This window comes from Neodiprion lecontei, chromosome 4 (genome assembly GCF_021901455.1).
Source record: "Neodiprion lecontei isolate iyNeoLeco1 chromosome 4, iyNeoLeco1.1, whole genome shotgun sequence".
Classification (NCBI taxonomy): Eukaryota; Metazoa; Arthropoda; class Insecta; order Hymenoptera; family Diprionidae; genus Neodiprion; species Neodiprion lecontei.
Window position 1 is genome coordinate 38,359,731 of NC_060263.1, and position 27,927 is coordinate 38,387,657.

Here is a 27,927-nt window from a genome sequence, read left to right on the forward strand (position 1 = left end):
TCATTGTTCTTTTGTTCGTACAAGAAATAACAGAGATATTAATTTAAACAACCGTCTAAAAAGCTTAGCACAATACAAGCAACATTTGATAACATTATCAGACTTAAAATAACAGGCCTGTGTTCGGTTAATAATGAAAAACCCAAATTTTTTTACTAATATTCTCTAGATAGGTATCAAATTCTGTAAAAACAGTTAATTTTACATGGTAAATATCTTGATATCATATACAAAAAAAATTTCGGTACAGCACTATCGAAATCTCTTTACTGTTCGAACATTGTACTGTAGTTCACGTAGTTCACTGTTACTCAACTTCGCGACAGTGATTGATTCGTCGATCAATTGAACTGAAAAATAACACACTAATGTAATCCCAATTACCATTAAAATTTTATCGTGACTGGCATGTACGATTTATAATCTATTTATAGACAACTTTTCCAATCTCACGGAGTATTTCCAATTTATCAAAACTATATAATGAAAAATATTAAAGTTCATCTGTTACACAAAGCTTGACTATGACCACATTTGATAAGCAAAGACCTAAAAAATACATTTTAACTATAAGAATAGATACGATTTTTCCGTACAGATACACTTTAATAAACCTTTAGGCAGTTTGAATGTCTAAAATTGAAAATTTTGGATTGATTGTAAGTAATATAGTTTTAATAGAGTAGACGATGATTATCCAAATCAAATTGGCATCCGGCCTAGTTCGAATCAGTGAAAGTTCGGAGAATGGAACAGTTATGTTAGACGAAATGATACAAATGCTAAAAAATATTGGAAATAAAACGCACGTATAATTTTATTACTTTTATACATATAATGTGTCGCCTTTAACCCTTCGTTGCACACATTTATGTAAGCCATATTTTTTATGTTTAAGACACGTTCCGGGGGTTTTTGAGGTCGCTGATCACCAATCTGAAATAGAAGCCATGGAATATAGGTGGTACATACGTGTTTACCACTGTGCAACAGAGGGTTAACACACGACACATTATTCTATTAGCTTTTACGTGCGAAATTACTCAAAATATCGTTAATGCATGGTTATGTATTCCAAAATTTTGGACCTTCGGATAATCGAGATTCTACTGCAAGAATCCACAAATAACGACGGTAGTTCAACAAATAGGTGATCCTGGACTGTTTTAATACAATTTATTGATATGTTCCTATTTAATGTGATAGACACGTAGTAAATGAGAATTTACTGTTCACTCTTGTACGAAACACTGATATTCTCTATTGATACCTATTTTCACGTCAACTGTATATTTCTGTACAATACTGTAAAACTTTGTATCTGATCCCGAAGAGTGAAACGCTTGGATTTAGCCTTCGATCGTGCAAATTATTCAGAATTGTACACCTAGTTTGTTTTTCACCTTCTTCTTCCTCTTCTTCATCTTCTCGATCCTGTTTCCGATTTATTTTTATTCCATAAATGTTTTTTTTTTTTATTATGTTATTGTATCATTTTTCCGTTATCACAGATTATTTTTGGTGGCAGGCCTTTTAACAAGCTCAAACCTGGAAGGCCTGTGGTGGACTAGTGGAGTTCAACAGGGTCGAAAAACGGCCCAAATAAAAAAAATAAAAGCCAACATCATGTTTCCAGTGCAGGGAAAAGTTTAGTCAGTACAAAATAGGCTACGTCATAGTTGCTCCAATAGGCAGTGTGAGCTGTAACTGTATAAAGGTAATTTCGCCCCAAACCAACAGCCCGTAAGACGTAATCCAATCTAGGCTTCAGTTCTGACGGAAAGAGAAATCAAATTATTAAATGCATAAAACTTGATCAACAAAACTACTCCTTACCTTACCTTATCTTATCTTATCTACCTAGTCCTTACCTTGATCAGGATGAAATGGTGGATTCATATCTGGTGTAGACAAGGATGTGCCATCTTTCGTGCTCCACCCACCTCTCACCAAGCCCCAGAGACTCCAGCCTTTGTCTGCATTACGACTTGGCATATCTCCTGGGCTTTCGTCTCTTTCTTCGCTCTCTGAGTTGAAAATTGACCATGATTTATCAGATTGAAATGTTCAGTTGAAATGTGTGATTATTTTGTTTTTGTAAATCCAAGGATGAATGCATGTTGAAATTGATTCATATGATATCTTGAACAATTCTATACATTTGAAAAGAAATGTTTCATTCAACATAAAAAGTGTTGGTGTGGAAAACATACCTGCAGATGGTAAATTTGGATCAACTGCATTCGACGAGGAGGGTGACTGTTCGCACGGTTGGCCATCGACCCCACCGTACGGGGGTATCAGCACAGGTTCTACTCTACTGTATCCCCTTTCTAACAATGGCTCCATTCGATAAGCTACTGGATCTGACCAATGAAAAATGTTATAGAATCGCTTGCACAAATCTTGTGGCATTACACCAATTCTGTTGGATGGAGCACGCGTGCGCAAAGCTAGGAATACCGATAGCGGAGAACCCAGACAAAAGAGGTTCTCAATCTGTGAAAAGAACAAGAGATAATTAGTACATTAAAGAGCAAAAATATGTAAGATTGTTAACAATTCAGTTTTCAATCAATTTAAACCAAATGTTTTTGTCAAACATTGGATTTGTCAACTTACAGGAAATTGCAGACCTTCTGGCGAAACTTCGGGTGATGCTGGTGACGAAGGTCTATTGTCAGGGCCCATCCATCCTGTGACAATGTCGTAGACGATTACACAACCCAGGGAGTGAGCTAATATGGATACTTTCCCTTTCCAATTTGGATGGCGACTAGCGAACATGAAGTAAAGTCTGTTGAGCTCTTTTTGAAGACCAGCTCTGACCTCTCCGCCGTACAATGGACTTGTATAATAGAGAATGTCCATCGCCGATGTATTCAGTAAATGACGAATACTCAGAACACTGTAAGGTGTTATAGCATCCACGATATCTGTGAGGGTGAGATAGAGAATCTTTGGTGAAATAATTGTTCCTTACTAAAAAATTAAATTGAGTACAGATGTCATTCAAGTCAATCCTATTTTCAACTCGGAATTAGTGTCTGGATTATCTCATGTATGACTTATTTTTGGAGATTTGAGGCTCACCTCCATCAAGTTTGAGCGAAGATCTCCATTCAACAGGAAAAAATTCTGCACGGTGAGTCAAAGTTGGAAAATACTTTTGTTTTAACCAATCGACACATTCTCTGAAACTACGTAATATAACACATATGAAATATGCAACGACTATACATTCTGTCCCTAAAGGCAATTAATGTAGGTCTACTAAAAGATATTTGAGTCTGCTAAAACCTTACAAGAACGTTATGTAACCAATACTGATCTAATTATGGGTGCATATCAGAAATTTCTGTGGCTTTGTATCATCTCAAGTATTTCTGAAGAACGGTGAGCACAATGACAAATCATAGGAATGATAATTCAAATATTCTCTCTGTCCAATTGCCTTAGGGACTATTAGCAAAAACATAGACACACACGATGTTGTGTTACGAATAATCTTTCCAGTGTCTCTCTTCTGTCCGATACCATGAACGACAAAAACCAAGTGATCGATGTCGTGTGGTTTATCGTCCATAACTGCAGGATGTTTGTATCCTCTCCTTAGGCGATATCCCGTCGCTGTAACAAACGTCAAATGAAACAATTAAACGATGTTAATGTCATTGACATTCCGTATACCAGTGGGGCCTTTTCGATAGATGGGTTTTCCTTGGGGTAACGATGGCCTGTAACAACGGCGATGTATTGTGCTAACTAATTTCGCTCGAACATTTCCGAGAAACTCTGAAATAAATATTGCATCATGTTAAACGTGGAATTCATCACTACAATTTACATCCAATAGGCAAACTCGGGCCGCGTTCTTTATTTGGAATTTAGATATTACGAATACAGAAATCAACATAGGTTGCAAAGCACTACATATATATTTAACGAAACAGACTTTGTATTGTAGTAATTCGTGCAGTGAGCGTACATATTGCTCGCCACGCCAGAAATTTAAGTCATAATATTTCAATTCATTGACACTGTTCCGACACCAATGCCAGAGATAATAAAAGTTGGCACGCTGCGGTAAATTGAAAATTGGGTCTGGTAGCATAGAAATGAGATACTTATCCTGCGTCACAAAATGTTGTTATAATGGTCGGATGTCTCAAGGTGTACCATTATTACTTCGGAAATCCATAATTGATTGTTTCGGGCTGAATGATTTTATCAATGAAATTGAAAACGTAAACTCAGTACAGTTAAGTTACTCTAAGCCTTCTCTAATAAAAAGCCATGATAGAGTCAGGATTAATAGCTCTGGATGTCATGACACAAAATGCAAAGTTGCAGTAGCTATGAATGGAAATATTGAAATGAATCTAAATTCAAAGTTAGAAAATAAAGACTGAATGATTTCAGTAGCATGACGAAATTGGAATTGTGGAGATCATAAATGTATTATAGATGAATATACTGAAGCAAAAATAAACGTGGGTATCATACTTATGATTCGTGAATAAGCCACATTATAAATATTACATGATCTGCAGCCAAAAAAGTAAAACAATTTGTTGATTTAAACTCTTCTATTAATAGATTTGGCAATTTGACTAGCATGCTCAACCAAACATATCAAATACAATGATTTGAAATCATTATTCCTTTTTCACTTATTTCTAATGATTTTTTAATAAGCGTTCAAAGAAACATACAAATATTGATTTTCCTATGTACAAATTATGCTAATTGAAATTGAAACTTATTGTGCGTAGATAAAAATCTCGGATTACCACTTGATAGCAAAATCAAAAATTAATTGAAAAGAAAACGCTGTATTCTATAGATAATAGTTACCAGCAAAGATAATTTTAACTTACTTTTGGTGAATCCCAATTTCAGTGTTACGCTACGCATTAATTTGCTTGGTGTATTTTCACTGTAGAGAGCTACATCATCTACTGCATGCCAATCCACATGGAATTCGGGAAAGTTTTTTGTATGAAGAACTAAAATGAAAGCAATCAGGTGACACTATTAGCTATAAATTCTGAAGTCATTAATATCTGGATAATACATGTGTGCTAACAATTATTAACTGATCAAAACTTTTTAATTATTTTTATAACACAGACAAGTCTACCCAGATATTCTTTCAAATTGTATAAAATACAAATATTTTGAGCATCAATAAAGTATAGAAGGTGCAGATATTGTGTTTTCCACAATAGTACATTAAAACAGAATTTTCAATCTGCTATTGTGGGAAACAGTTTTTCAATTGTTTATGTAATACTCAAGTTACGTCCCGCTGTTTCAAATTGCTCTATTATCTAGATGTCATGTAATTCTATTGGGTTGATGTGAAGCAAAGAATTTACAAGTATGAATTTAGGAAATGAGAAAATTCATTCAACTTCCCAAAAATAGAGTTTTTCTCAAGAAAGTAAGTTTGCTATGCGCCTTATGTATAATTTTCTTGTAAATAACACTGATAGCCATTTACTTTTTATTAATTAATGCACTTATTTGAGACATTTAAGCATATTCCAGGTTTCGCAATGACGCATTAGGCATAATGCAGATGCCTGCCAAAACTAACAAAACATGGTCCAAACTGTTGAATTTCAAACTGTCACGTATATATTATACATATTTATGAATATATACGTACATATATTATACCTCCGTGTAATAACATTGGAAGTTATCATGAGCACGATAACAGAAGAGGATGAACGAAATCGTTTGCAAAAGTTTCAAGATCAGTAAGTATAGACACTCGAGATTGGTAACAAAATAACATTTAAGAGAAAGAGAAAATGAAAGGCTGAGGTACCTTTGTAAGAATGTGACGGGGTGCTGGCTGCTGACGTTGAACTAGATTGGGTGGGAGACGATTTTTGAAACAACGTAAGATGTGTTTCTTCTATAGCCCGCGAGGGATCCGGTTCCAGCGGTATCCAACTGCCATCATAAAACCAAGTACCCCTCATTATTTCCCATTCTTCGCCTTCAACAAAGTAGATAACACAATGGTATTAACCGAAAAATGTTTTGTACCAGACTTATACAATTTTTCATAAATTTTCCAACTGCCAAAATATGAACAGAACAATATGACTACTGAAACTTTTTGCTGTGAAAATCTGATAAAATCATTCGGTAAAGAAATCTTACTACAAAAGTCTAAAGCTGTTAAATTTTCTCACATAAGGGTCAATTACTAAAAAGTGTACAACACGACCCTAGTAGATGTTAAAATTACACTTATTCTAGCAAGATCACATATATCATGTACTTCTGGCAAGCAATTGTAGATGTTGTTGGAGAAAATTAGCCATATTGGCCTCAAGGACAAAGTAATCTGTAGACACTCATGTGTGACGATAGGACTGAATTCAAAATCATTTGTTATTCATTAGTGCACATTATGTATTAATACACATAAGTAACTGTTGATTTTTTTCTAGGCCACGATAAATTACATATTAGTCAAAGTGATTACAAAAGAAAGCTAATTAGAAAAATTAATCTGTGTTTGCCAAGTTTATTTACTACTTGATATCCAAGTCTTACATTCGACATTATAAGCCTACCTGGCCAGTAAATTGAGACGCATCGCATATTGTCTATTTCTACATCATACATTCCACCTCTGACAACAACTCTTTCCATATGCCCATCAGCGGTAAGATTGTTGTGTTCATTTGTGCCGCTCTTTCGACGTCTCCAAACATTTTCAATTCTAAGACTGTCGTATCCACAAAATTCAACCCATCTCTTGTCCACTCCCTCTTTATAAAACCATCTGACTTTTTCTGGGGGTAGAGGCTCTGCATATTCTAATTCGTTTACTTCGATGTCTGAATTTTCTTCTATTCCATTGTGTTGGGACAAACTGTCTTGCAGCTCTTTGGAAAGACATGAAAGAAAAAGAATAATGCATGCAAAAACACTATTATTATTACTCAGACTAGTGCTGACGTCATAATTTATTCACACACGCATACTTCATCGCACAAAATTTCATCCGTTGGTAAAAAATATTGCCAAGTTATGCATGTAACGAAGTGGATATTATTCATTTCTAGCCAGGTGTTTTATGTTTTACATCTCCTTTCCATATTGTTTCCATGTATAAATACACAGAGAATTAAGGCAACCTATTGTTATCTTGTACGTTATCTATATTTGCATATCCAGTTCGTTGGCGAGAAAAAATTATTTTTTAAAGGCTTTTACTGAGCTGAACAATGAAGAGTTGTGGTAATCTAAAATAAAATTTCTAACATCCTAGGAAAAATGGATAATTCTTGGATATCGAGACAATGGAAATATTGTCGATACTTTCCTAGGGGATTGCATTATTAATATCGACGGGTTCACAGTTTCTTTAGATAACGAGCGGCGTTAGCTTGAGGCAATAATTGAACTTGTGCCATGGATTTTTCTTACGCATTTGTAACGTAGCTCTTTCGTAAGAATTCAGTTTCGAATTAGCAGTTGAATATTTGGAAGATAAGATACTATGATAGATATACTATGTTCGTATGTATAACAAGAAACGGCCTTGTGACTCCGGGATGAGAAAAGAAATGAAAATAACTTATTCACGACGATACAATGCGCAATTTTTTCCTCAGATATACGTTGGAGTATTAAATGAAAAGTGCATATTTTTCGAGTGGAAAAATTACGTACAAGGAATGTGAATAAATTATACGGAAATAAGACGGCGGCACAAACACGTGTTCAAACATAACAAAAAATCGTGATTCCGGTACCTTCGGTGGGCCGTGAATCCGATTCCATGGGTATTTCGCTCAGGGGATCAACATCGTTCAACAGGTTTTCAGACATTTCAAACCCCTTTGCTGGCCTCTGTGAACGTCGTTGTCAAACTGTCAAAATGTCGAGTGACGAGTGTGCCTTTTCTGTGAATCTCAAGCCCGAGGAAAATATACGAGAACGATGATGTCACTCCGATCACGAGACGCGACTCAATCGAGCGTAGATTTTTTTATCATATATGATTTTTCTTTGTCCAGCGATATGAAAGGTTGTACTAAAATTTTACTTGTCAATGTTGTCAGGACGTTGATTTTTCCTTTACGCCATTGACTGCGTCTCCTTCTAATGACAGATCAGATTTCGATGCAATGAAAATAATACCGCATGAATATAACGCTCTATGCAGCGATTGTTTTATTGAATTATTTTTACGCCACTAGATATTATGTACAGGCTGACTTGCTGACCGACTGACTGACCGACTGACTGACTGACTGACTGTGTAATATGTACTATTTTATGATACGCCGAGCCACGCCGCAGGTCTAAATCCGACCGTTTCGCACTGGCGCAAGACTTCCACTGACTTCTAATGCGAAAAAAATTATCTTATCTAAAGCACCAGAGCGGTCGGCAGTCGGTTCGATTCGAACTCTAACGCTCCGTAGAGCGGCTTTAGTCGATGGTAAAAACGTTCCTTCATCCCCACTGCTATAATATGTGTTCCGCCTGCCTAATGCGGTTATGCAACCGATGTTTTGTATACAGTTCCATGGTTATTTTCTTTATTTCTTATCCTTTACTTCAAATCTTGTCATGACCCTGTTACACAGATGAACAGCTGTATGAAAAGGGGGGGTGTCATTACGCAGGACGTTTCAGTTTCGAGGAGGAAGATAAGACGTGTGTACGATACACATCGAATACAACGTATATATAACGTGTATATATATATAATACCTAATGATGAATCAGAGGCTGCGTAGTAAGTGATATGATAAAGGATCAGTGTATACGATGCATTGAGGAGTATAAAGACGCACCGCTGTATCTGCATTTTGCTAAGCACTGATTGTTACGAGCTGAATACAGCAAAAATATCATAGAAATTTCAAATTACTGGGAAAAAAATTTATAATGCCGCAACGACGGCGACTGCAGAGCCTGCGCGCGGCGTCGCCGCTGCATTTGAAAGGGTGAGGAGACTGACAAATATGTGTCAACAGGTATATAATAAGATATAAAATCGACCGTGCACCTACCATGCACGTAATTTCGTCTCAATATTCATCCTACACTTGATGGTGCGCAGTCTGTGGACTATTTGCCACGTGTCTGCGTCTCACGGATGCATGCACGTGTGCCAAAGGATCATCATCTTTATTCAAGGTCATCGCATTCTTTCTTAACTACGAAGTTCTCTAGCCATGTAGTCAATAGACTTTAAGATATAGTGTCGCGAAAGTTGAAATTCTCAATACTCGTTCGACCCCGAAATCGTTAAATCACGGATTGATATTGGGTATAATCTATTTCGGTCAACGGATATAAAACCGGCTCGGGAATTTTATTACGTTTAGAAATTATGTATGAAAATTTTTTGCGGTTAATTAATCATTCGAATTATTCAAGCGTGGTATAAATCATGAATACATATTACTCAAGGTGTAATTATTCTGTGTTTTTCAGTGCACGCAACTGACGCGGAACATTCACTTTCTGTATGGTAGCTAGGTAAAAAAAAACTTGTACCAATTATGCCTACAACTAACATATTTCCTGTACTTCGTCACATAAGTTATGTGCAATGATCTATGGATTTCTCTTTCTCTGGTTGTTTGGTCGACATCAGTTACAGACTAATAAATATTAAAACTGGAGGACCATTGTTTCCTCCAAATATTGGACGACAGGCAGTGTGTTACATTATCTTTATCACATATGATACTTGGTAGATAAGAATTATGCATGATTTCCTCGAATACTAAGAATTCTATGCCGTACTATCTCATAATCAACAATAGTTTATCAGTGGTGAATAACATACGCTTAGACATTCGAATATAATTTATCAATGAACGAAAGTTTCCTTGTACAAAGCTTGTTTCTTTACTCGCGAGAATCGATTCAAAATCAAGGTACGGCTTCGAATGGTGAACTCAATTCTACGAAATTAAACTTGTGAAAGATGATACCTGATGGTTTCCAACCCATTTTGAAATTTTAACAAACTTGAATATGCAAATTACAAAGCTAACCCTTTTCAATTCTCTGCAGGAAATTAGTTAAAAAGATTTGCAACAACAAAGAGTGCTAATTTGATGATGATACAGGAATTGAAAAGAATAATAATTTCGTTTTTCTTACTGCTCATTTATTGTTAATAATAATATAGACAATATTATAATAATGTACTTAGAATTAACTTAGCTTATACGTGAAGATAAAGGTCTCGTTCTTAGGTGTACTTAATGGCAAAGGTTATTCGCTGTGGCCAGCGGCTCGGCGTAATAACACATATATTTTTTCTTTGATCCAATCCTTGTTATAGGGGGCATAAGTATTTGTCGATTTTTGGTAAACCAAACATGACAAGTCTGTCAATTGATCAACAAAGTCAAATAATTGACTGATGTCATATGTGATGGTAGGTGTGTTGGGATTTCGCCTCTTCAAATGCTCTTCATAGATTTTGCATACACCTAAAAATAAAAATTATTCATTTAATTCACATATTAACAGTTGAATTTCATACGCTCATCGTGGTCAGACATAATGGCGGATCGCAATACGAATTTAATTTTTTTGAAAATAAATAAGTTTTTTTTACCTTCCATACACTCGTTGACACTTTCATAATCCGAGTATGTCCTCGTTTCAGGCCTGGTTCCTGGCTGAACAAGCAATATAGTGTGAGACTGAAAATGAAAATAATTTCTTCATTAGATGAACGATGCTGGCATATTATGCTGTAATGGATATAGGAAGTATATTTAGACAAGAAATGAGTGTGGAAAAATGATTAACGTAAATAATGTGTTACGTGAATATCAAAATAAAAATCTCCTCTTGCTGTTGGCAAAATGTAAACGTGTTCAACTGAGCAGCTGCAGGCTGCTGTTACTGCGGGAATAAACAAACATTGTCATCATTTCCGTAACTATTTATTGTTCGAAGAGATTGCCGCACAGGCATACTGATTACTTTCTTTGCGATGAGGATTCTAATGATAATCGATAATTTTTCATTGACAAGGAAAATTTCGCGTGAATAAGTCGATTTAAACGTAAAAGAAATATTCTACAACGTGATCGTCCCGTTTCGCTTCAGCCGACAGAACACGAGTAGTCACTCACCATTTTGTCAAGTCAAATCAGTTTGGATGTGAAAACTGCGATGTGGCGATCGAAGTGGAGACGTAAAAGTTTTTGGCTGTATGGTTAGCAAATGTTTTACAAAATTGATAATGGAAATAAAACGCAGGGTTGAGATTTGCAAAAATAACCACAAAACTGCAGGTCTAGAGTATTCGATTGAACAAAGGTATTGGAATTGGAACGGTCCGGGTTCCACTGTTCTGCCGTTCGCTGTTGACTGTTCATCACGAATTCCGTGGTTTGAAAACGATTTTTTTTTTAATTTCTTTAGCTTTCGAGGAGTTTGAGCTAATATTTTTGGTCTCATTCTGCACTTAGTTTACTGTAATATTTTCCTATTCATCTCGGTTAATGATGATACATGACATCTGCTACCAATAGCGTGGAGAAAATCCAACAAATATTCGCAATGTAATACATGTAATAAGCCGTTTAGAATCTCCTCGTAACCTATACATTTCTGTATCGATAACTTTATAAACCTACATCAAAAAATTCACAATTTTATAGCTACAACCGTTTTTTAAGGAATTAACCAACCGTTGACAAATTTTCAGTCGATTTTCAGAATCCGTAGCACGTTATGCCACTCTCAATCATGATTATAGCTGTATTGTAACCCTTTCACTCTTCTATTATAGGTTAAGGGGGTGCCCTGGTCGGATTCGACGTGGACGTATGTATCTCCAAACATCAAAGTCCATGTATCGCATAAGCGAAAACGACCGGCTTAAACGTCCCACTCCATACACAATTTCGAACAGAAACCCTCCAATTCATTTTCATTTGACGCAGAAATAAATAAATTGCACGAATTCTACGAAATCGCATTAGTAAATTCGTAGAATTCATCCGTTCCTTAATTTTTCTGTGAAATAAAAATGTGTTGTTTTTTTTTTAAATTGCATATAGAATGGAGCTGTTAAGTCTTTTTTGCGTTCGATCGGGAGATACGTGGACTTCGATATTCGAAGATATACATATACGTCGAACGTCGAAATCGACCATAATAAAATTTATATATTGTCGGAAATTATCCGAATTTCGGATTTGATGTTGAAAATGTTAAATCAATGGCTCGTAACAGTCTTGAGATGATAACTAATGAATATACTGTATCTTATACTTATTGGTATAATTGTTTTAAAATCACGTCACATTCCATGATTTTCAATTAATTTTTGATGTGTGTATTTTATTTTACCCATTAAAGGAATCTTATGTGAATTTCTTATAACAAAATATAATTTATCGAGCCTGTCGAATTCTTCCGATCTGATATTTTATTACCTGTCGAAACCTAACCCTGTTTCCATACATGGTACATATTTCGGCGCCATAAAACGCTTGCAGAAAAACCTAATAAGAAAGTAGAAAACGGTATATCGAAAAACCGTAATGTGCGTTATTGAAATATTTATCATAAAAATATGATGGTGGTCTTACATTTTCAGATAATTAACTTGGACCATCGACGTATAATGAGAATACACGCCAAATAAATAAAAGCTTCAACGATCTATTTCTAAATAATTATCAGCATTAGATATAAGTATATGGAATGTATTAATGGGATCTACGGAATAGAAACATCAGACACCCCAATCGAAATTAAAATAGCTCTGTTTATATCAGGCTGCAATATTGGATTGTTCATTCCACAATCTATAATGACTGAATCCATTTACCTGCACCTACATCAACCGAAAGCACCACATGCTTATTAACTTATATACGGATTATCGGCACGGCAATTAATTCGAGGAGGAAAATTTCGTAATTAATTTATCCAAAAACTATTGTCATCATGATTATCTGCGAGGATGGCATTCATCCTTGCTGATGTCGAGCCGAATCTTGTTCGAGCAAATCGCGTCGTCCGAGATGGAGGTTGCTCGCATCCCTTCCGACTTCGACGGCTTATATCGTCGCTCCAGGTCGACCTAGAAAATTGAATTTTTGCATGGAGTTGGAGCAAAGCTTTGACTTGAAGTATCACCTAATTTTATACCCAGTAACCGTCACCTAGGTCGGAAACGTAGCAATTGTTGACCAGGGTGCGATCGCAGCGGAGATGCACAGTCTCAGCCGCTCGCAATTTTCGAGAAATTCTATACAAGAACTCGTTCGAAATCTTTTCCAACCCGTTGTCGAAAGTATGGAGCACCTGGTGACAAAAGCCCGACCACCAGGAACCCCAGGAAAGCTGAGGAAGAGCGATTATCGTCCGCTTACCCGGTTCCACCAGCTCGGAGACTCGTTGCGCGTACTACGTGAAACGCTTGAGGCCTCTCTCCATGGTCCGCGCTCGGGCATAGCTTGGGTGGGGACTTGGCAGTATCGTCATAACTCGTGCATCAGTTGTTTTGTTCGCATCTAAATAATTGCTCTCAAGTTAATTCGACATCAATAATAATCCGCAGTAATGGCAGACAAGGTAGCATCACCTGTAGCAGCCGCTACTCCAACCAGTCCGGCTGTACAAGCGAAGAAAGGTGCCGCTGCTCTGAAATCGCAGAAACCTCGTACCAAGCCGGCGCATCCTCGTACGTCTGAGATGGTCAACTCTGCAATTTCTACTCTGAAGGAACGCGGAGGTTCATCTCTGCAGGCTATTAAGAAGTACATCTCAGCTACGTACAAGATCGACGGAGAAAAACAAGCACCTTTCATCAAGAAATACCTGAAGGCTGCTGTCAGCACTGGAGCTTTAGTTCAGACCAAGGGCAAGGGAGCTTCTGGCTCGTTCAAGATTTCTGCTACGAAGAGTGAGACTTCCAAACCCAAGGTAAAACCAGCAGCACCAAAACCAACTGTACTCAAGAAGAAGGCTGCCCCCTCAGCCGTTTCTTCTAATAAGAAGGTGAGTGCCGCCAAGAAAGCAGCTGCAGCGAAAAAAACCGGCGCTGCTAGTAGTGTTGTCACAAAGGAAAAGCGTCAAGTCGCTAGATCCCCGGCCGCCAAACCACCAAAAGCAAAGAGCTCTTCCAAGGCCAAAAAAGTCGCTAAAGCACCTACAAGCAAGCCTAAAGCACCGAAACCGAAAAAGGCAACAGCTGCCCCGAAAACCGCCAAGCTAGCACCGAAGAAAGCGGCTGCTCCTAAAAAGAAGTAAATCGCTTCGATTTACAGGTGTCATCTACAATAGCAGTGAGCAGCAGCAGCAAGCAGCAGCATCAACACAAAAAAAACGGTCCTTATCAGGACCATCAAAAATTTTTTGCAAAACAAATTTGATCGTACGCACGTTTTCATGTTGATGGTGTATACATAAAATTTATGCCAAACATTTCGGAAATCGTTATTTTGAAGAGCAAATTACGAGTTATAAATTATCCGTATTGCCGATACTAGATAGTTGCTAAAATCAGACGAAAATTTATTTCTGTCGTCTTCATAGATCTTCGATAAACTATCAAATCTTTTAGCCAGCGAGTCGATTCGCGTTCACTAAAACGTCAGGAAGTAGTAGATCCGTCGATTGCTAGCATTATAGGGTTTTCCCTAAGCAAAAATGAAAGAAATTTATCGTCAAGCGGTGCTTTCTGCGTTTTATATGTACGCGCTACTCTAGTTGGTAAACGGTATATGTATAGAGAACAACGGACAGTCTATTACCAACGTTGGCACGTGACAGTTTATGAAGAACTTTCATCGGCCTAGTCAGGAGCTAGGTCGATAATTTACGAATCTGCCGTTATTTCAATGCTCGGAAACGATTACAAAAAAGAATTGAAGCTGACAGTCTGCCTGTTATAAATCCTAAGGATTGCAGTCTTGTCGAGTTTCTACTTCATTCAGGGTCCATGTATTCTCTTTTTCGTGTGCGAACGCGTTGAGGTTCAACCGGATGCGATTGTATTGGCTTTACGACCCATTCTGAATTCGCACGTCATGCAAGCGTAGCTTTGCACTGCTTACGCTGATCGAGACGAGTGAATATAATTTTCGCGTGTGAATTGACTACCTGTAAGTTCGGTGATAAAGTCACGCAGTTACGACACTCGTCGATGTACGTACAATAATTGCAATCGCTTAGCCTACGAGCTGAAGACACTTTTCGTTTGAGGTTAGGAAGAATGAAACGTCATATCGTATTTTATCGTAAATGTTGCATTTCCTTTCTCTTCCTAATTAATTTAAAACCAACTGTTGACATATCGGCCATGTGTTTATTATTGTCTTTGAAAATCATGAATATAATTTTTCCATTCCCGTCCTAATTTAGGACACAAACAATAAACTACATATTTATTTTCTCTTTTCAGCTAGCTTCAGTTGGAACAAGTTCATCTTGGGAAATCTTGAATTTGAACTATCTTCATGTTTATTATTATTAATATTAAAATTTTTTTATAATATAATCATGACATTTAATTTGTGGTAGATATACGTAGCAGCATTTCAATTTCGCAAACTCTTTTTTTTTTACTATTTTCAGCAATCATGATTTCTTTTCATGAATGAAATTTTTTAATTTCAGATTTATACATTATTAATTCCAGATATTTGCATATGTACTTTTGCAAGAATTTAATTTTTTACCTGTAGATTTATTTTTACAGATTGCATATTTTATATATTACTACAGAATCAATTTTATTTATAATCAATATATTTTTTACTAATGAATTCTTTTCGATGCTTTCCAATTAATTATGCCGGTATGGTATTACCGAAATAAATTAGTTAAATCAATATAAGTACAAAATAAAATGCGATCCATTGGTCAATTTACATTTTTTAATTCCGTAATTCCAATTGAATTACCCATTCTCAGACCCAAAATATCTACTGTCTCCGTGGTGTCCTGTGGTCCTGGACATGTCTTTGAATTTTTTTTTTTTTTTGTTGTATCCTGGAAATATTCTATTTTTAAAGTTTGCTGCAAATGATATATTTATTGACGTTCACTGAGTAACTGTTTGTAAAAAGTGGATTCCCACTTCAAATCGTATTTTTCCCTATTAACAGGTGTAGTAGAAGTAATGTATGCTGTCTTTCTGGATTATGTAGAGTGCCTTTTGCATACGTCTTTTAGTTTTCCTGCATGTTTTGAATAACCTAAAAATGCCTTAGAATTCGTTACGTATCTTCTACTAGACACCATGTTCTATCAAATCGTGTCAAATGAAGATGTATCCGAGTGTTTTTGTTCAGAATTGAGTTCAATAAAATGGGGGCTACTCTCATGCCTTCTCGCATTTGAGATACGCGAACCTTGATGTTCGGATGTTTACACGCAACTTTGTAATTGACGAGGGCACTACTTCGAAAGCAATTAAAATATAATGATTGGCAAGTACGGAGTCGATTTCGATGGAATGGTAGAATAAACAAAATTCGAAGTTCGTTGCATTATTACAAAAGTTGCAACAGCTCACTTGCTTTAGGAATTTGGTTAAATTGGATAAGCCCAACGAAAATTCATGTTCGGCATATATGTAGATTCAATTCTTGTGCATAAATTATTTTGGTGGCCCTGAAAAGGGCCGGTTAATTATTGGCTCATTGCAGAGCTATTTAAGCACGTTCACCACGAATACGACGAGCCAGTTGTATGTCTTTAGGCATGATGGTGACTCGCTTGGCATGAATTGCACACAAATTAGTATCCTCAAACAATCCAACAAGGTAAGCTTCGCTTGCCTCCTGAAGAGCCATAACAGCAGAACTCTGGAATCTCAGGTCGGTCTTAAAGTCTTGGGCTATTTCACGAACGAGTCGTTGGAACGGCAACTTGCGGATCAACAGCTCAGTGCTCTTCTGGTAACGACGGATCTCACGAAGTGCAACGGTACCAGGACGGTACCGATGCGGCTTTTTAACGCCACCCGTGGCCGGTGCACTCTTCCGTGCTGCCTTGGTCGCCAGCTGTTTACGGGGAGCTTTGCCACCAGTGGATTTACGAGCAGTCTGCTTAGTACGAGCCATAACGATGGATGCGGAGCTAAACGAGCGTGGCCAAACACGAAAGTTTAATGGAACCTGCCGGCGGACCCTCTGGTATATAACGGCGCGCTCAACCAGATGGTGCGCTCTGATTGGCCGGCGGACGTGGAGTGGGGATAAGAGCGTCGAGGGTATATAGGTGGGTCGCGCCGCGCTCACTCGCATTAAACTTCGTACTTTCGACCAACGTCGTACATATCTGATCTGTTTCAACATGACTGGTCGTGGCAAGGGAGGAAAGGGTTTGGGAAAAGGAGGAGCCAAGCGGCACAGGAAGGTGCTTCGTGACAACATCCAAGGAATCACCAAGCCTGCTATTCGGCGTCTGGCTCGTCGTGGTGGAGTCAAAAGAATCTCCGGTCTTATCTACGAAGAGACTCGTGGCGTTCTCAAAGTGTTTCTTGAGAACGTGATCCGTGATGCAGTCACTTACACCGAGCACGCCAAGAGGAAGACTGTAACAGCTATGGACGTAGTCTACGCTCTCAAACGTCAGGGTCGTACTCTGTACGGTTTCGGCGGTTAAATTTATCCTGGTCCTCGCTTCAATTCTCAAAACGGCCCTTTTCAGGGCCAAAAATAATTTTCTAATGCAAATCGAATATCACATCACCATGTTTAACAAATACACATTGTCCTGATTACCATATCCTATTCAGACATGAATATTTATCTTTCATTCGATGTAGTCGTATTTAACATTTATACTAAGCAATACCGTATTGGATAGCATGAAGATGCCACTACTGATCAGAGGCATGCGAGACGTCCAGTCTACTCTTAACAACCATCCATCGAAACATCAAAAGTGAAAATTTAAATGATTTAATCAAAATTTGAAGCATTAAAAGTTTGTTCATTCAGTTTTTTATCCGAGACTCGTAATTTAGTTGAAGTAATTACAATTGCACAACTACGAATAACTCGTGATGAATCGATAAAAACATCAACCTATCTATGTATAAAAATTTAGTCATCGAATAAAAAGAGCCATTGTTAAATTATCAGCATAAGACAACCGATGCGGTTATACATACTATAGGTATCTGCGAAAACAAGAATAACGTTATTTCTCTGAAGTAGTTTATATAATCAAATATCAATAGTTGATATTTGTCCTGCCATGCATCATGAAATGCTTTATTATAGTTATACCTATGTAACTTGCGTTAGCTCAAATGACTTTTCCTAAGCTTTCGTTTTATCGCGTTCTGGTTTCAACTATTCTTATCTGACTATGCATCCCAAAACCGGAAATGTGTACTAAACTAGATTATGCGCAGCGCGTTGTAAACCAGAATATTCTTGAAATTAAATAATATAAACTGATACGCGGTAACAGGCTAGTCATTTGTAAGTTTAGTTTATGGGATAGGTGACTGGCCGTTATAGGTATTTGTATTGGATATCCTTCCAGGTATAACTCACCGGTTTACCTGCCAGCTGCCTGAACACGAGAAGGGAATGCATCGAAATTCCGGGTAGTCATTGTCATTATGTTCCATCTTTTTCTGGTAATACACCGTTACATTTCCATTTCGCATAGATAATGAAAATAATTGTTTCTCGCCCCATGCTTTGCCATACTTATTATTAATTTAGATATTGTCAAGACTTCGAGTAATTTTATACTTTGTGAGTAAAATAAAATGTGCTCGAAATGTATAGTTCCGTAGGAAGTGGGGTTGCAAGGGGGAAATAACACGCTGAATTAACGTGTCAATAGGTTTGTAAATTAATTATAATTCACCTGAATTAAAGAGAATCGCCTGAATTAACGCAAAATAAGTAAATCAATGAAAATTAATTGAGAAATAAACGAATTATGAGAAATTAAGTCAAGTTGATTTGAATCAATTTTGATTCGTGCCAGAATTATCTGTCTGCAGAGAAAAGAAAATTTGAATTGAATTATAAAAAAATGGAATTGAACTAAAAAAAATCAATTTGAATTAATTAAAAATATAAAAGATTTAATTGAAATTTTTTGAAAGTCACTTGAATTAGAATCAATTTTATTGAATTAAAGAAATTTATCTGCATAAAAAAATTAATTTGAATACTCAAATCTCGAGTTATTTTCCCCTCGTGGAGTTCCACATGGCTAGAAACACCGTCGCCGCCCTTGTAACATCCAGTATACATATAAATCAATAATAGTATGCTCAGAACGTGATCGACTTCAGGGCCGATAACAAAGAATATTATTGTTTGCTGCTTTGTCGAAGCAAGCATTTTTATTTATTATGCTGTATTAATTAGACTTGACTGGGTTACATATCCTGGGTCTAATTTTTCCCAACGATTGGAGAGTAAACATAGTTCGTTGAGCAGATAATAGATATTGGACAATCAATCCCCTTCAAGACCCAAAAATACAGTAGCGTTTATGTGGCTACTCGTACTCTTATAGGTCCAAAATTGCGAAAGAACCCAAGGAATGTTTTACTGCAACGATTGAGTTGTCAATATCGTAATAAGTATTCTGCGAAATCACAATGAAATCGATAATATTAAAATACAATTCTGCATTAGTAATAATCAAGGTAATCACGGATAGTCATGAAAAATCATTTAGGATTACAAGAATATTTTTTTGATCTTAAGAAATCATATGAAATATCTTAGAAATCATGAGAAATCACGTAATTACAGTAAAATTTATTCAAGCAATCTCTCGTAAACACTATAAAATGTAGTAATCACGAAACATGTACTCATGATGTCAATTTTTGTTCCGGCGAAATACCCTTTGACGCAACCAATAATTATACTGTTCTAAGGAATGAATTTTTCGTCATATACATATGTATACAATTGTGATTCATAGAAAATACATTAGTATAAATCCCGCGACCAGACCTAAGTTTGATGATATAGACGAATTAGAGGTACGGAATATTATAATTATGTGGATAAATTAAGCAACCCAACATAAAATAAAGTTCGTAGAGTATAGCTTGAAATTACATGCCGACCCACAAACACGACTGCAAGCTGCAAAGCGGAACGTGCAGCCGGGCTTCTCGTTTCCCGGCATGCCCGGTGCGGGTAACGATGGGCGTGTCGTTTGGAGCTCTGTGCTCTCTGATTGGCCCGGCGGCCGTACCTGGCCGCCTAATAAATATGCTGCTTGAGAGAGCGCAGGTACAGTCGTCCTTCGATTCTCGACATCGACGCATAGGAGACAATGACGCCAAAGTCTAGCGGTAAAGCAGCGAAGAAAGCCGGTAAGGCTCAGAAGAATATATCGAAGGGTGACAAAAAGAAGAAGCGCAAGAGGAAGGAGAGCTACGCTATCTACATCTACAAAGTCCTGAAGCAGGTCCACCCAGACACTGGTATTTCGAGCAAAGCTATGAGCATCATGAACAGCTTTGTCAACGACATTTTCGAACGCATTGCCGCCGAATCGTCTCGTCTAGCTCATTACAACAAACGCTCGACGATCACATCTCGGGAGATTCAAACTGCTGTTCGCCTTCTGCTTCCTGGAGAACTTGCTAAGCACGCTGTCAGCGAGGGTACCAAAGCTGTCACCAAATACACCAGCTCGAAATAAGCGCGACTGCCTCAATTTGTTTACGAATCGGCCCTTTTCAGGGCCACTAATCATTGTAAACGCTAAAGAACGGTATTTCACAGATGTAACAGTCTGAAGTGTGTGAGGGGTAATTGTACAACCTTTTATGGCGAATTGTTTGACAATTTGGTGATCTCGTTATTTTTTTAATTGTCCAAATATCTGCATACCTTACTATCACGTCAAAATCTTTTCCCGCAATGTGTATGAAAAAGTTTCAGTATATTATACAGAATTCGGGCGCAATGCGTTGAATATCAGACAACTTCGTACGTGAATTATAGGCTCTGCAAACAGCTAATAATTATAAGATCGAATATTATCTAAGCAATAATTTTAAATTCATTCTGAGTCTTTTACCAAGCTGATATTGGCTTCATCAGTACTACATAATATTACGGATATTTAAATGCTCACATCGTGCGTCCTATTCAGATATATGTGTTCAACATTTAGCTTGCCTTCTGGAATAATAATTACCGAAAAGTGTCTGACGGGTTTGATATTAATCAAAACAAAAATCCACCTACACGTTTACTTTGAGCTGCAGGTATCCACGTGAGAAATAGATGGAAAATAGATGCACGCATGTACGGATATTATGTGCACTGGGTAGCGCGAGAGCTCTCAATCCCCTCCTGTGCTCTAAATTCTCTTGGCTGATAGAGAGGGGATGTCAAGTGGAGGGGACGACTGAGCCCAGGGCGGATTTCACCTTGTCGCTTATTGTGAAGGTCACGCTAGCAGGTATTTGGTTAAGTTCTCGCAGAGAGCAGAACAATTCGCAAGTATTCATCAGAGAATTGTCAGCAAGGCAGTCTGAGAATCATGGGTCGTAAATTTTTCGTTGGTGGTAACTGGAAGATGAATGGAGTGAAAAAGGAAATAGACGAAATCGTCGCATTTCTAAAGACCGGCCCCCTCGACCCGAATGTCGGTACGTGCAAGTTGCAATGTTACGTTTATTTCAAATAACCTACTGTGTATGTATTAACATTGCGTTTCTCCAAACAAATACAAACTAAATCTGTAGGCAAAAGCGTCGTCTCTGTTGCTGATGAAACAAAAATTGTACGTTAATACTATTTTATATTTCTCTTCTAGCACTTTCAAATTTTATTCAATATTTATTCGGAACTTTTATCTACGATTTACTCTTGTTGGGACATGACGATAAATCACTGTATTCTATCAAAGAGTCAAAATATCTTGTCACTAATTGCGTTATTAACTTTTTCAGAGGTCGTTGTTGGTGTACCTGCCATTTACCTGAACTATGCCAAGAGTATATTACCTGCCAACGTACAAGTCAGTGCACAGAACAGTTACAAGGTAGCTAAAGGTGCTTTTACTGGAGAAATTAGCCCTGCGATGCTTGTGGACAATGAGATCCCTTGGGTAATCCTAGGACACTCTGAACGTCGAAACGTGTTTGGCGAGTCAGATGAACTCATTTCTGAAAAGATTGCTCATGCCCTTGAAGCTGGTGTAAAGGTAAATCCTTTGGATTAAGTCTCAGTTCTCAATTTTTACATTGGATTGCTTTTTTTTTTTAATAAGAATATTTATACAATAGGTGTGTTGTAACTCGATATGACTCTTGACAGTATTGTATATATCTTATTTATTTTTCACCCTAAAGGTGATTGCCTGTATCGGAGAGAAACTGGACGAACGTGAAGCTGGAAAGACTGAAGAAGTTGTGTTCAGGCAGACTAAGGCGATTGCGGATAAAATCAAATCCTGGGACAATGTTGTACTCGCTTACGAACCTGTATGGGCCATCGGTACAGGAAAAACAGCAACGCCTCAACAAGCTCAGGAGGTGCATGACAAACTTAGGCAATGGTTATCAACGACTGTTAATCCTGCTGTCTCTGAATCTCTGAGGATTATTTACGGTGGTTCTGTGACAGCAGGAAACGCCAAAGAGCTAGCTAAGGAAAAAGATATCGATGGCTTTTTGGTCGGCGGTGCTTCTCTGAAGCCAGATTTCGTACAAATAGTTAACGCTAAGCAATAGACCTAAGTTGATAAGTTTATTGTGTTGGTTGTTACTACTATTAATAAATGTGATTATTGTTACTCTATGAACGAATGTATAATACATATATAGAAATTTACTCAGCGTTAGAGTAAATGGGTACAACAATAATACTAATAATTCAGTCATAAACATCTGGTTCAATTACTAAATATATTTATCATTTTGTTTATTGTATTAGTGAATATTATAAATTACGTTACATCAGCTTCTCATCAATACTATATTATTCTCTATAGCTTAAGTTCACTTCATTCTCTGAAGTTCACTTAAGCATTCCTCTTGTTATTACACCAGGTGGTGTTTTTACATACATCACATCATTAAGACCATCCTGCTTTCCTCTGGCAATTGCTAATTGAGTCAGTGACTTAAAACTTCTGGGTTCCCATATTGCCAGATCAACCAGAGTCTTTCTATCGATCAGAATATTGTTTCGCATCAACGCCTCTTTAAATGTCCGGAGATTTATATCATGCTCGGCACATGCAGCTGTGAGCCTTGTGTTCCAGAGCTGGAAAATTAATAGATCACAACATTGATAATATTGGTAAGATACATTTTGAAATTTTGCATGAAATATATGAACATTTGCTTGTATAGATTCCTGTTACAGTCGCAGACATATTCTTAATATGTGTCAAGGTGTCAGGTAGAATTTTATGTCTTCTACAAATGCTTAGGTTCTATCGAGTACTTACATTCAACATATCAGCTTTCTTGAGCTTCCTACTCATAGTAGCATAACGCAAAGCACGATGTACATATCTTATAGCGATACTGTAGCAGTTTCTCTTACGGCCAACGAAGTGCTGCGGAATATCGTTGTCATTATAATATTCTTAACAAAATTCTTGGTGAATTGAGATCATTACTAGAGTTAACCTATACGGTAATACTCACTGCGGCGAGTTTGAAAATTTTCCTTTTACGCCAGAACTCATCTGGACCTCTCGACCGCGCGAATAACGTCAATGATTGAAAAACCATCTCTATACCGATTCACAACTCTTTTCTATATTAAATATTATTCATTCACAGCACCGGTGATCGATGACACGTTTCTGGGTTAGTTTTAAGTATGAAGCCTTAACTTTTTAGGTTAGATTGATGGATAGTTCGGAAGGTCTAAGGTTCGGAAATAGGTGCGATACCTGATGGAACATTTTAAGGTTAGATTTTTAATGTCAATGGCGTGGCGACGCACGCGGTCGACGAACTGTGATTTACCACAAGTAAAATAAAAAATCGGCTTTAACATGAGTCGCAAAATAAAGTGAGAAGTTTAAATTTATTATCCAACGAAAACACATTCAGTAGCGGATTGCTTTTAAGATCGTTTATCAAGAGTTGTTGATTATTGCTATTTTAAGTTAATCTCTCGAAAATGATTTTGCTTTTGTATTGAATTGTTATATAATTTGGATATAAAATAATTAAACAATTTCGTTACTAGCACTTTTGATACGGACAAGTCTTCAAGATATAAAATTCCTTTCATTATGAAATTCTTTTCAGATTTCGAGATGCTGATGAAAACTTGTATGGCTTCGAAACTGGCGACGTATCAGATTCAGAGGAGGAGTATTCCAAGGAAGACAAACGACTGTTGGAGAAAGTTCGGAAAAAAAGAACAGTAGACAATTATGACAGTGAAGATGAAGTCTATGGACTTCATGCTGACGAGGATGTGGACAACGATGATGATGACGATGGATCAGATTCTATGAAATCCGACATCGAAGGTTTGCAGGAGGATGACGATTTGCCTAACGAAAAAGCTTGGGGAAATAAAAAGAGCAGGTTCCATTCTACTGATTATGTCGACCAGGATTACGCTTCGACTAATCAGCAGGATTTGGAGGCTGCAGAACTTGAAGAACAGGAAGCAAGAAATATTCAAAAAAGATTGGCAGAACAGCTGGATGATGCTGATTTTGGATTGGACCTACTTGAGACTAAACAAGATCAGGAAGAGAATGAAGATTGTCAACAGACAGTGAAAACCGATTTAAGCAAACTCACTAAAAGGGAAAAGCAGGCGTTATTTATGAAAGAGAGTCCTGAATTTACTGGGCTTGTAACGGACTTGAAAGGTAATGCATTTAGTGATTATTACCTTCTTACTGTGTCGACTGATGAGTTTCAATTGTCTATTATGAAACAACCTAGGGTTTTTAATATTCTACATATATATATTTGCAACACATAATGAAATGCCCAATTTATTTATTTCAGAATGCCTGACTGAAGCACGAGATATTCTAGAACCATTTTTAAAGTTAATTAAAAATGGTAAATTCTCGGAGTCTGCCGGCTTAACATTTGTCAGGACCAAGTACCATGTCATTCTGAACTACTGCACCAACATACTATATTATTTGATGCTGAAAGCAGATAGAGTACCTGTTAATTCGCATCCAGTTATCAAAAGGTTAGCACAGTACCGCCAGCTCCTTAATCAGTTAAAATCTGGACAAGGAGAATTGTTAGAAGAAGCTGTTGAAATATTGAAAGCTGCTGAAAACAACCAATCGCTTTACAATCTGGACAATGTTGAATTTGATAAAAAGAGCCGAAAGAGGCCATCCGCTGTTTTACCTGATGAGCAGATAAAAACTGGCAAGAGAAACTTTGTTGAAACTGTTCAGGATGAAAAACCAATTGAACAGACGGAGGATGAAAATTCTGAGGTGAATGAAAACGCTGACGAGACTGAGAACCAGGGTACTGAAGTTATGTTTGAAGATGTTGATGGCAAGCGAGCCATTACTCGCCAAATTGCAAAGAATAAGGGACTGACCCCGCACCGTCGGAAGGATCTACGCAACCCAAGAGTTAAACTCAGGAACAAGTATCGCAAGGCTAAAATTCGAAGAAAGGGAGCGGTGCGTATTTGTAGTTTTATTTATATTTTTTAGCACTTAAGCTGTATTACTCAATAATTGAAATTGCTTGTTTCAGGTGAGAGAAGTCAGAAAGGAGGAGACACGCTATGGTGGAGAGACCTTTGGAATCAATGCTCGCGTTAAGAAGAGCATTAAGTTGAAGTGAAAGTAAAAATTAACAATCATTCAAAGAAAACATGTACAAAATAAATTCTAACTTGAGTTTTGGATGTAATATCACATTTGAGACATGCGCAAAAATATTTCTCATAGTACATGTATGAAATATACCGAAATTAATTAATTGGTGGTATACAGGTCTTGATTGGAAATATTTAATGAAGACGAAAAATGCGATAAAAAATAATTGTTAAACAAATATTTTTATTCGTTACGCAACGTTGTGTATGAAATAATGACACCTACGCACTAGCAGACTTACAGAGAAATAAACATAACCTTCAATTAATTCTAATTAACAATTATTAGTTGCATTCTATAAACACGGATGATGGCTGTGTTCGTATTTGGTATGTCACAATGAGATTATGGACATTCTACCACAAATATTCAGTTTCTGGCATTCATCGAATGTTGGAATTTACAACAGCATTAAGATTCCAATTTAGCAAGGATATCAGATTCACGGAATAGGTGGAACTCCTTATTCTCTTCAAGCTCAACTTTCGTTCCACCATATTCTGGTAGCAGCACAACATCTCCGACTTTGACACTCAAAGGCATGTGTTCTCCCTTCTGTAATCAGAAAAAAACATGGTTTCGATCAAATCAATTAGATATAATTTTTTTTATTAATACATTATTATTTCTATTCTATTATTATAGAGCCAGCATATTGGATCTTGTAGTACTGTGTAAGCATTAGAATCACCGTTAAAATCAAGGACTTCAAATGAATTGAATTTCAAACGTATGCTGTCGAAATAGCAAGAATTATATTGTTCAAGTTACTACTTCATATCACTTCCGGGACATATTTCCACCAAATACTCAAACATGATTAAACATAATTGTTGCAAAAAATTTATTAGAAAAAATGATTGAGTAAGATAAACCAATTTTCGTTTCAATGTGGTGTATATGAATGTTCAGCTGATTTCCAATCAAATAAAACATGCCACCAACTAATATCAAATAAAATTTAATTTTACTAATTATATTTGATGAGTTATTTCAAAATTAAAATGTGGAAGAACGAAGTGACCATTTACATGGAAGCATGACTCCACTGAGCCTAGCAGGAGCGGTTAGAATAGAGTTGAATGGTCGCAAAGACTTTCAATCTATCTTGTATTTGAAGTCACTCTAGTGTTTGAATAGAAGCAGCGACTACGAATGAAACTTACATTGTTCCTAGATCCAGGACCTATTGCAACAACAGTGCCTTTGAGTACTTTGGCTTGAGCTTTTTCTGGGATAACAATGCCACCCTTTGTTTTAGTCACAGCTTCGGCCCTCTGTATCAATACTCGATCAAAAAGTGGGATCAACCTCTTAGCTGCAGCGGCGACGGCCTGTGAAATAGGTTAAAAATATTTGAGATGATGAACATCATGCTACCCGCGAGAATACACGTGATTTCTCATCAACTTGTGAGTGTGCTTGAAACGGCAACAAGAAATTAATACTTTAGGGAAATATTTTAATATGCATGTCAGTCACATGGGTATTCAGCTGTAATTTATTTGCTCTTTAAATGATGGATTTATATCGTTCCCGTAGAATTATGTGGCACCGCGATTGAGTCGGTCCAGAGAGATACGTACCATTTTGAGGAATTATCTTAACTGGCGCGTGTGACGAGTTGATCGGGGAGCTTGAACCTTAGCCGGCAAACGCACACGTTGTGTAACCTATTTGTCGAGAGTCGGAATGGGCCTCCCGTGGTTGAATTTTCTCGAAGCTTCGTTGTTCCGCCCGCCCCACCAAAACAAATTCAGCGATCAATTTTTCCCCTCCGAAATGATAAACGCGCCTTACGTAACGCGAGGTTCCCGAGATTCGGTTGCCGATGACGGATTTTCATTGTTGCGTTCGCGTCGCTGCATTGTTGGGAGAGGCGCCACCATGCGGCGAGAATGGGAAGTCGATTGTTATATCGATCGTCTGCTTGGGAGATTCTAGAAATAATCAACAAATGATAAAATCAATTTGTAAATAATTTATTGGTCAATAGTATTTCCGATTACAGGAATATCATCCAACGTTTTACCGTCATCAATTTTTTATTTAAGACAACATTGCCAACTTCATTGATGCATGATTTTA

At 37.1% G+C, this 27,927-nt stretch overlaps 10 protein-coding genes across 13 annotated transcripts; 5 read left to right on the forward strand and 5 right to left on the reverse strand.

The window, feature by feature from the left end:
* Positions 1–1,416: 1,416 nt before the first annotated feature.
* LOC107216582 (phospholipase DDHD1) lies at positions 1,417–8,446 on the reverse strand. Of its 4 annotated transcripts, none has more exons than XM_046738452.1 (10): positions 7,788–8,446; positions 6,600–6,914; positions 5,840–6,013; positions 4,881–5,009; positions 3,489–3,630; positions 3,094–3,200; positions 2,637–2,936; positions 2,214–2,366; positions 1,872–2,027; positions 1,417–1,773 (listed from the first exon to the last, which is right to left on the reverse strand). In XM_046738452.1, exons 1-10 carry the CDS (start codon positions 7,861–7,863, stop codon positions 1,625–1,627), a joined length of 1,701 nt encoding a protein of 566 aa, XP_046594408.1. In that variant the 5' UTR covers positions 7,864–8,446; the 3' UTR covers positions 1,417–1,624. The 4 variants fall into 4 exon arrangements, with proteins under 4 accessions (XP_046594408.1, XP_015509310.1, XP_046594407.1 ...); XM_015653824.2 differs by having other exon boundaries at positions 2,214–2,499; positions 2,623–2,936; positions 7,788–8,445; XM_046738451.1 differs by lacking the exon at positions 4,881–5,009 and having other exon boundaries at positions 2,214–2,499; positions 2,623–2,936.
* A 1,700-nt stretch (positions 8,447–10,146) lies between these two features.
* Positions 10,147–11,366, reverse strand: LOC107216603 (enhancer of rudimentary homolog). The gene is made up of 3 exons (XM_015653847.2): positions 11,151–11,366; positions 10,625–10,712; positions 10,147–10,496 (listed from the first exon to the last, which is right to left on the reverse strand). The coding sequence occupies exons 1-3, from the start codon at positions 11,151–11,153 to the stop codon at positions 10,276–10,278; spliced, it is 312 nt and encodes a 103-aa protein (XP_015509333.1). The 5' UTR covers positions 11,154–11,366; the 3' UTR covers positions 10,147–10,275.
* A 2,167-nt stretch (positions 11,367–13,533) lies between these two features.
* On the forward strand, positions 13,534–15,907 carry LOC107216592 (histone H1-like). The gene is made up of 2 exons (XM_015653835.2): positions 13,534–15,240; positions 15,440–15,907. The coding sequence occupies exon 1, from the start codon at positions 13,597–13,599 to the stop codon at positions 14,284–14,286; it is 690 nt and encodes a 229-aa protein (XP_015509321.1). The 5' UTR covers positions 13,534–13,596; the 3' UTR covers positions 14,287–15,240; positions 15,440–15,907.
* A 29-nt stretch (positions 15,908–15,936) lies between these two features.
* Positions 15,937–17,186, reverse strand: LOC107216682 (histone H3). The gene has a single exon (XM_046736974.1). It carries the CDS (start codon positions 17,103–17,105, stop codon positions 16,695–16,697), a length of 411 nt encoding a protein of 136 aa, XP_046592930.1. The 5' UTR covers positions 17,106–17,186; the 3' UTR covers positions 15,937–16,694.
* Positions 17,187–17,203: 17 nt separating this feature from the next.
* LOC107216703 (histone H4) lies at positions 17,204–18,703 on the forward strand. The gene has a single exon (XM_046736975.1). It carries the CDS (start codon positions 17,338–17,340, stop codon positions 17,647–17,649), a length of 312 nt encoding a protein of 103 aa, XP_046592931.1. The 5' UTR covers positions 17,204–17,337; the 3' UTR covers positions 17,650–18,703.
* A 1,589-nt stretch (positions 18,704–20,292) lies between these two features.
* On the forward strand, positions 20,293–20,760 carry LOC107216694 (histone H2B-like). Its single transcript, XM_015653955.2, has one exon. The coding sequence runs from the start codon at positions 20,314–20,316 to the stop codon at positions 20,683–20,685; it is 372 nt and encodes a 123-aa protein (XP_015509441.1). The 5' UTR covers positions 20,293–20,313; the 3' UTR covers positions 20,686–20,760.
* A 652-nt stretch (positions 20,761–21,412) lies between these two features.
* LOC107216475 (triosephosphate isomerase) lies at positions 21,413–22,958 on the forward strand. Its single transcript, XM_015653674.2, has 3 exons — positions 21,413–21,643; positions 21,947–22,200; positions 22,349–22,958. The coding sequence occupies exons 1-3, from the start codon at positions 21,535–21,537 to the stop codon at positions 22,727–22,729; spliced, it is 744 nt and encodes a 247-aa protein (XP_015509160.1). The 5' UTR covers positions 21,413–21,534; the 3' UTR covers positions 22,730–22,958.
* Positions 22,681–23,890, reverse strand: LOC107216486 (39S ribosomal protein L20, mitochondrial). The gene is made up of 3 exons (XM_015653685.2): positions 23,654–23,890; positions 23,452–23,562; positions 22,681–23,264 (listed from the first exon to the last, which is right to left on the reverse strand). The coding sequence occupies exons 1-3, from the start codon at positions 23,738–23,740 to the stop codon at positions 23,016–23,018; spliced, it is 447 nt and encodes a 148-aa protein (XP_015509171.1). The 5' UTR covers positions 23,741–23,890; the 3' UTR covers positions 22,681–23,015.
* Positions 23,891–26,107, forward strand: LOC107216466 (something about silencing protein 10). The gene is made up of 4 exons (XM_015653662.2): positions 23,891–24,026; positions 24,269–24,846; positions 24,989–25,638; positions 25,715–26,107. The coding sequence occupies exons 1-4, from the start codon at positions 24,010–24,012 to the stop codon at positions 25,802–25,804; spliced, it is 1,335 nt and encodes a 444-aa protein (XP_015509148.1). The 5' UTR covers positions 23,891–24,009; the 3' UTR covers positions 25,805–26,107.
* Positions 26,003–27,586, reverse strand: LOC107228221 (10 kDa heat shock protein, mitochondrial). The gene is made up of 3 exons (XM_015669607.2): positions 27,426–27,586; positions 27,006–27,173; positions 26,003–26,394 (listed from the first exon to the last, which is right to left on the reverse strand). Exons 1-3 carry the CDS (start codon positions 27,426–27,428, stop codon positions 26,251–26,253), a joined length of 315 nt encoding a protein of 104 aa, XP_015525093.1. The 5' UTR covers positions 27,429–27,586; the 3' UTR covers positions 26,003–26,250.
* Between the last annotated feature and the right edge of the window lie 341 nt (positions 27,587–27,927).

Excerpts from the sequence above, each read along its gene's own strand:
- LOC107216582 (XM_015653824.2), bottom strand. The coding sequence starts at position 7,863 with ATGTCTGAAAACCTGTTGAACGATGTTGATCCCCTGAGCGAAATACCC. Across the intron at positions 6,014-6,599 it reads CGTCTCAATTTACTGGCCAG|GCGAAGAATGGGAAATAATG; the intron begins GTAGGCTTATAA and ends ACTTTGTTGAAG. Across the intron at positions 5,010-5,839 it reads CCCGTCACATTCTTACAAAG|TTCTTCATACAAAAAACTTT; the intron begins GTACCTCAGCCT and ends CTTTCATTTTAG.
- LOC107216603 (XM_015653847.2), bottom strand. Across the intron at positions 10,497-10,624 it reads TGTCAACGAGTGTATGGAAG|GTGTATGCAAAATCTATGAA; the intron begins GTAAAAAAAACT and ends TTTTATTTTTAG.
- LOC107216592 (XM_015653835.2), top strand. The coding sequence starts at position 13,597 with ATGGCAGACAAGGTAGCATCACCTGTAGCAGCCGCTACTCCAACCAGT.
- LOC107216682 (XM_046736974.1), bottom strand. The coding sequence starts at position 17,105 with ATGGCTCGTACTAAGCAGACTGCTCGTAAATCCACTGGTGGCAAAGCT.
- LOC107216703 (XM_046736975.1), top strand. The coding sequence starts at position 17,338 with ATGACTGGTCGTGGCAAGGGAGGAAAGGGTTTGGGAAAAGGAGGAGCC.
- LOC107216694 (XM_015653955.2), top strand. The coding sequence starts at position 20,314 with ATGACGCCAAAGTCTAGCGGTAAAGCAGCGAAGAAAGCCGGTAAGGCT.
- LOC107216475 (XM_015653674.2), top strand. The coding sequence starts at position 21,535 with ATGGGTCGTAAATTTTTCGTTGGTGGTAACTGGAAGATGAATGGAGTG. Across the intron at positions 21,644-21,946 it reads CCCCCTCGACCCGAATGTCG|AGGTCGTTGTTGGTGTACCT; the intron begins GTACGTGCAAGT and ends TAACTTTTTCAG. Across the intron at positions 22,201-22,348 it reads CCCTTGAAGCTGGTGTAAAG|GTGATTGCCTGTATCGGAGA; the intron begins GTAAATCCTTTG and ends TTCACCCTAAAG.
- LOC107216486 (XM_015653685.2), bottom strand. The coding sequence starts at position 23,740 with ATGGTTTTTCAATCATTGACGTTATTCGCGCGGTCGAGAGGTCCAGAT. Across the intron at positions 23,563-23,653 it reads AAATTTTCAAACTCGCCGCA|CACTTCGTTGGCCGTAAGAG; the intron begins GTGAGTATTACC and ends GATATTCCGCAG. Across the intron at positions 23,265-23,451 it reads AGAAAGCTGATATGTTGAAT|CTCTGGAACACAAGGCTCAC; the intron begins GTAAGTACTCGA and ends TTAATTTTCCAG.
- LOC107216466 (XM_015653662.2), top strand. Across the intron at positions 24,847-24,988 it reads GCTTGTAACGGACTTGAAAG|AATGCCTGACTGAAGCACGA; the intron begins GTAATGCATTTA and ends TATTTATTTCAG. Across the intron at positions 25,639-25,714 it reads AAATTCGAAGAAAGGGAGCG|GTGAGAGAAGTCAGAAAGGA; the intron begins GTGCGTATTTGT and ends TGCTTGTTTCAG.
- LOC107228221 (XM_015669607.2), bottom strand. Across the intron at positions 26,395-27,005 it reads GTCCTGGATCTAGGAACAAT|AAGGGAGAACACATGCCTTT; the intron begins GTAAGTTTCATT and ends TTCTGATTACAG.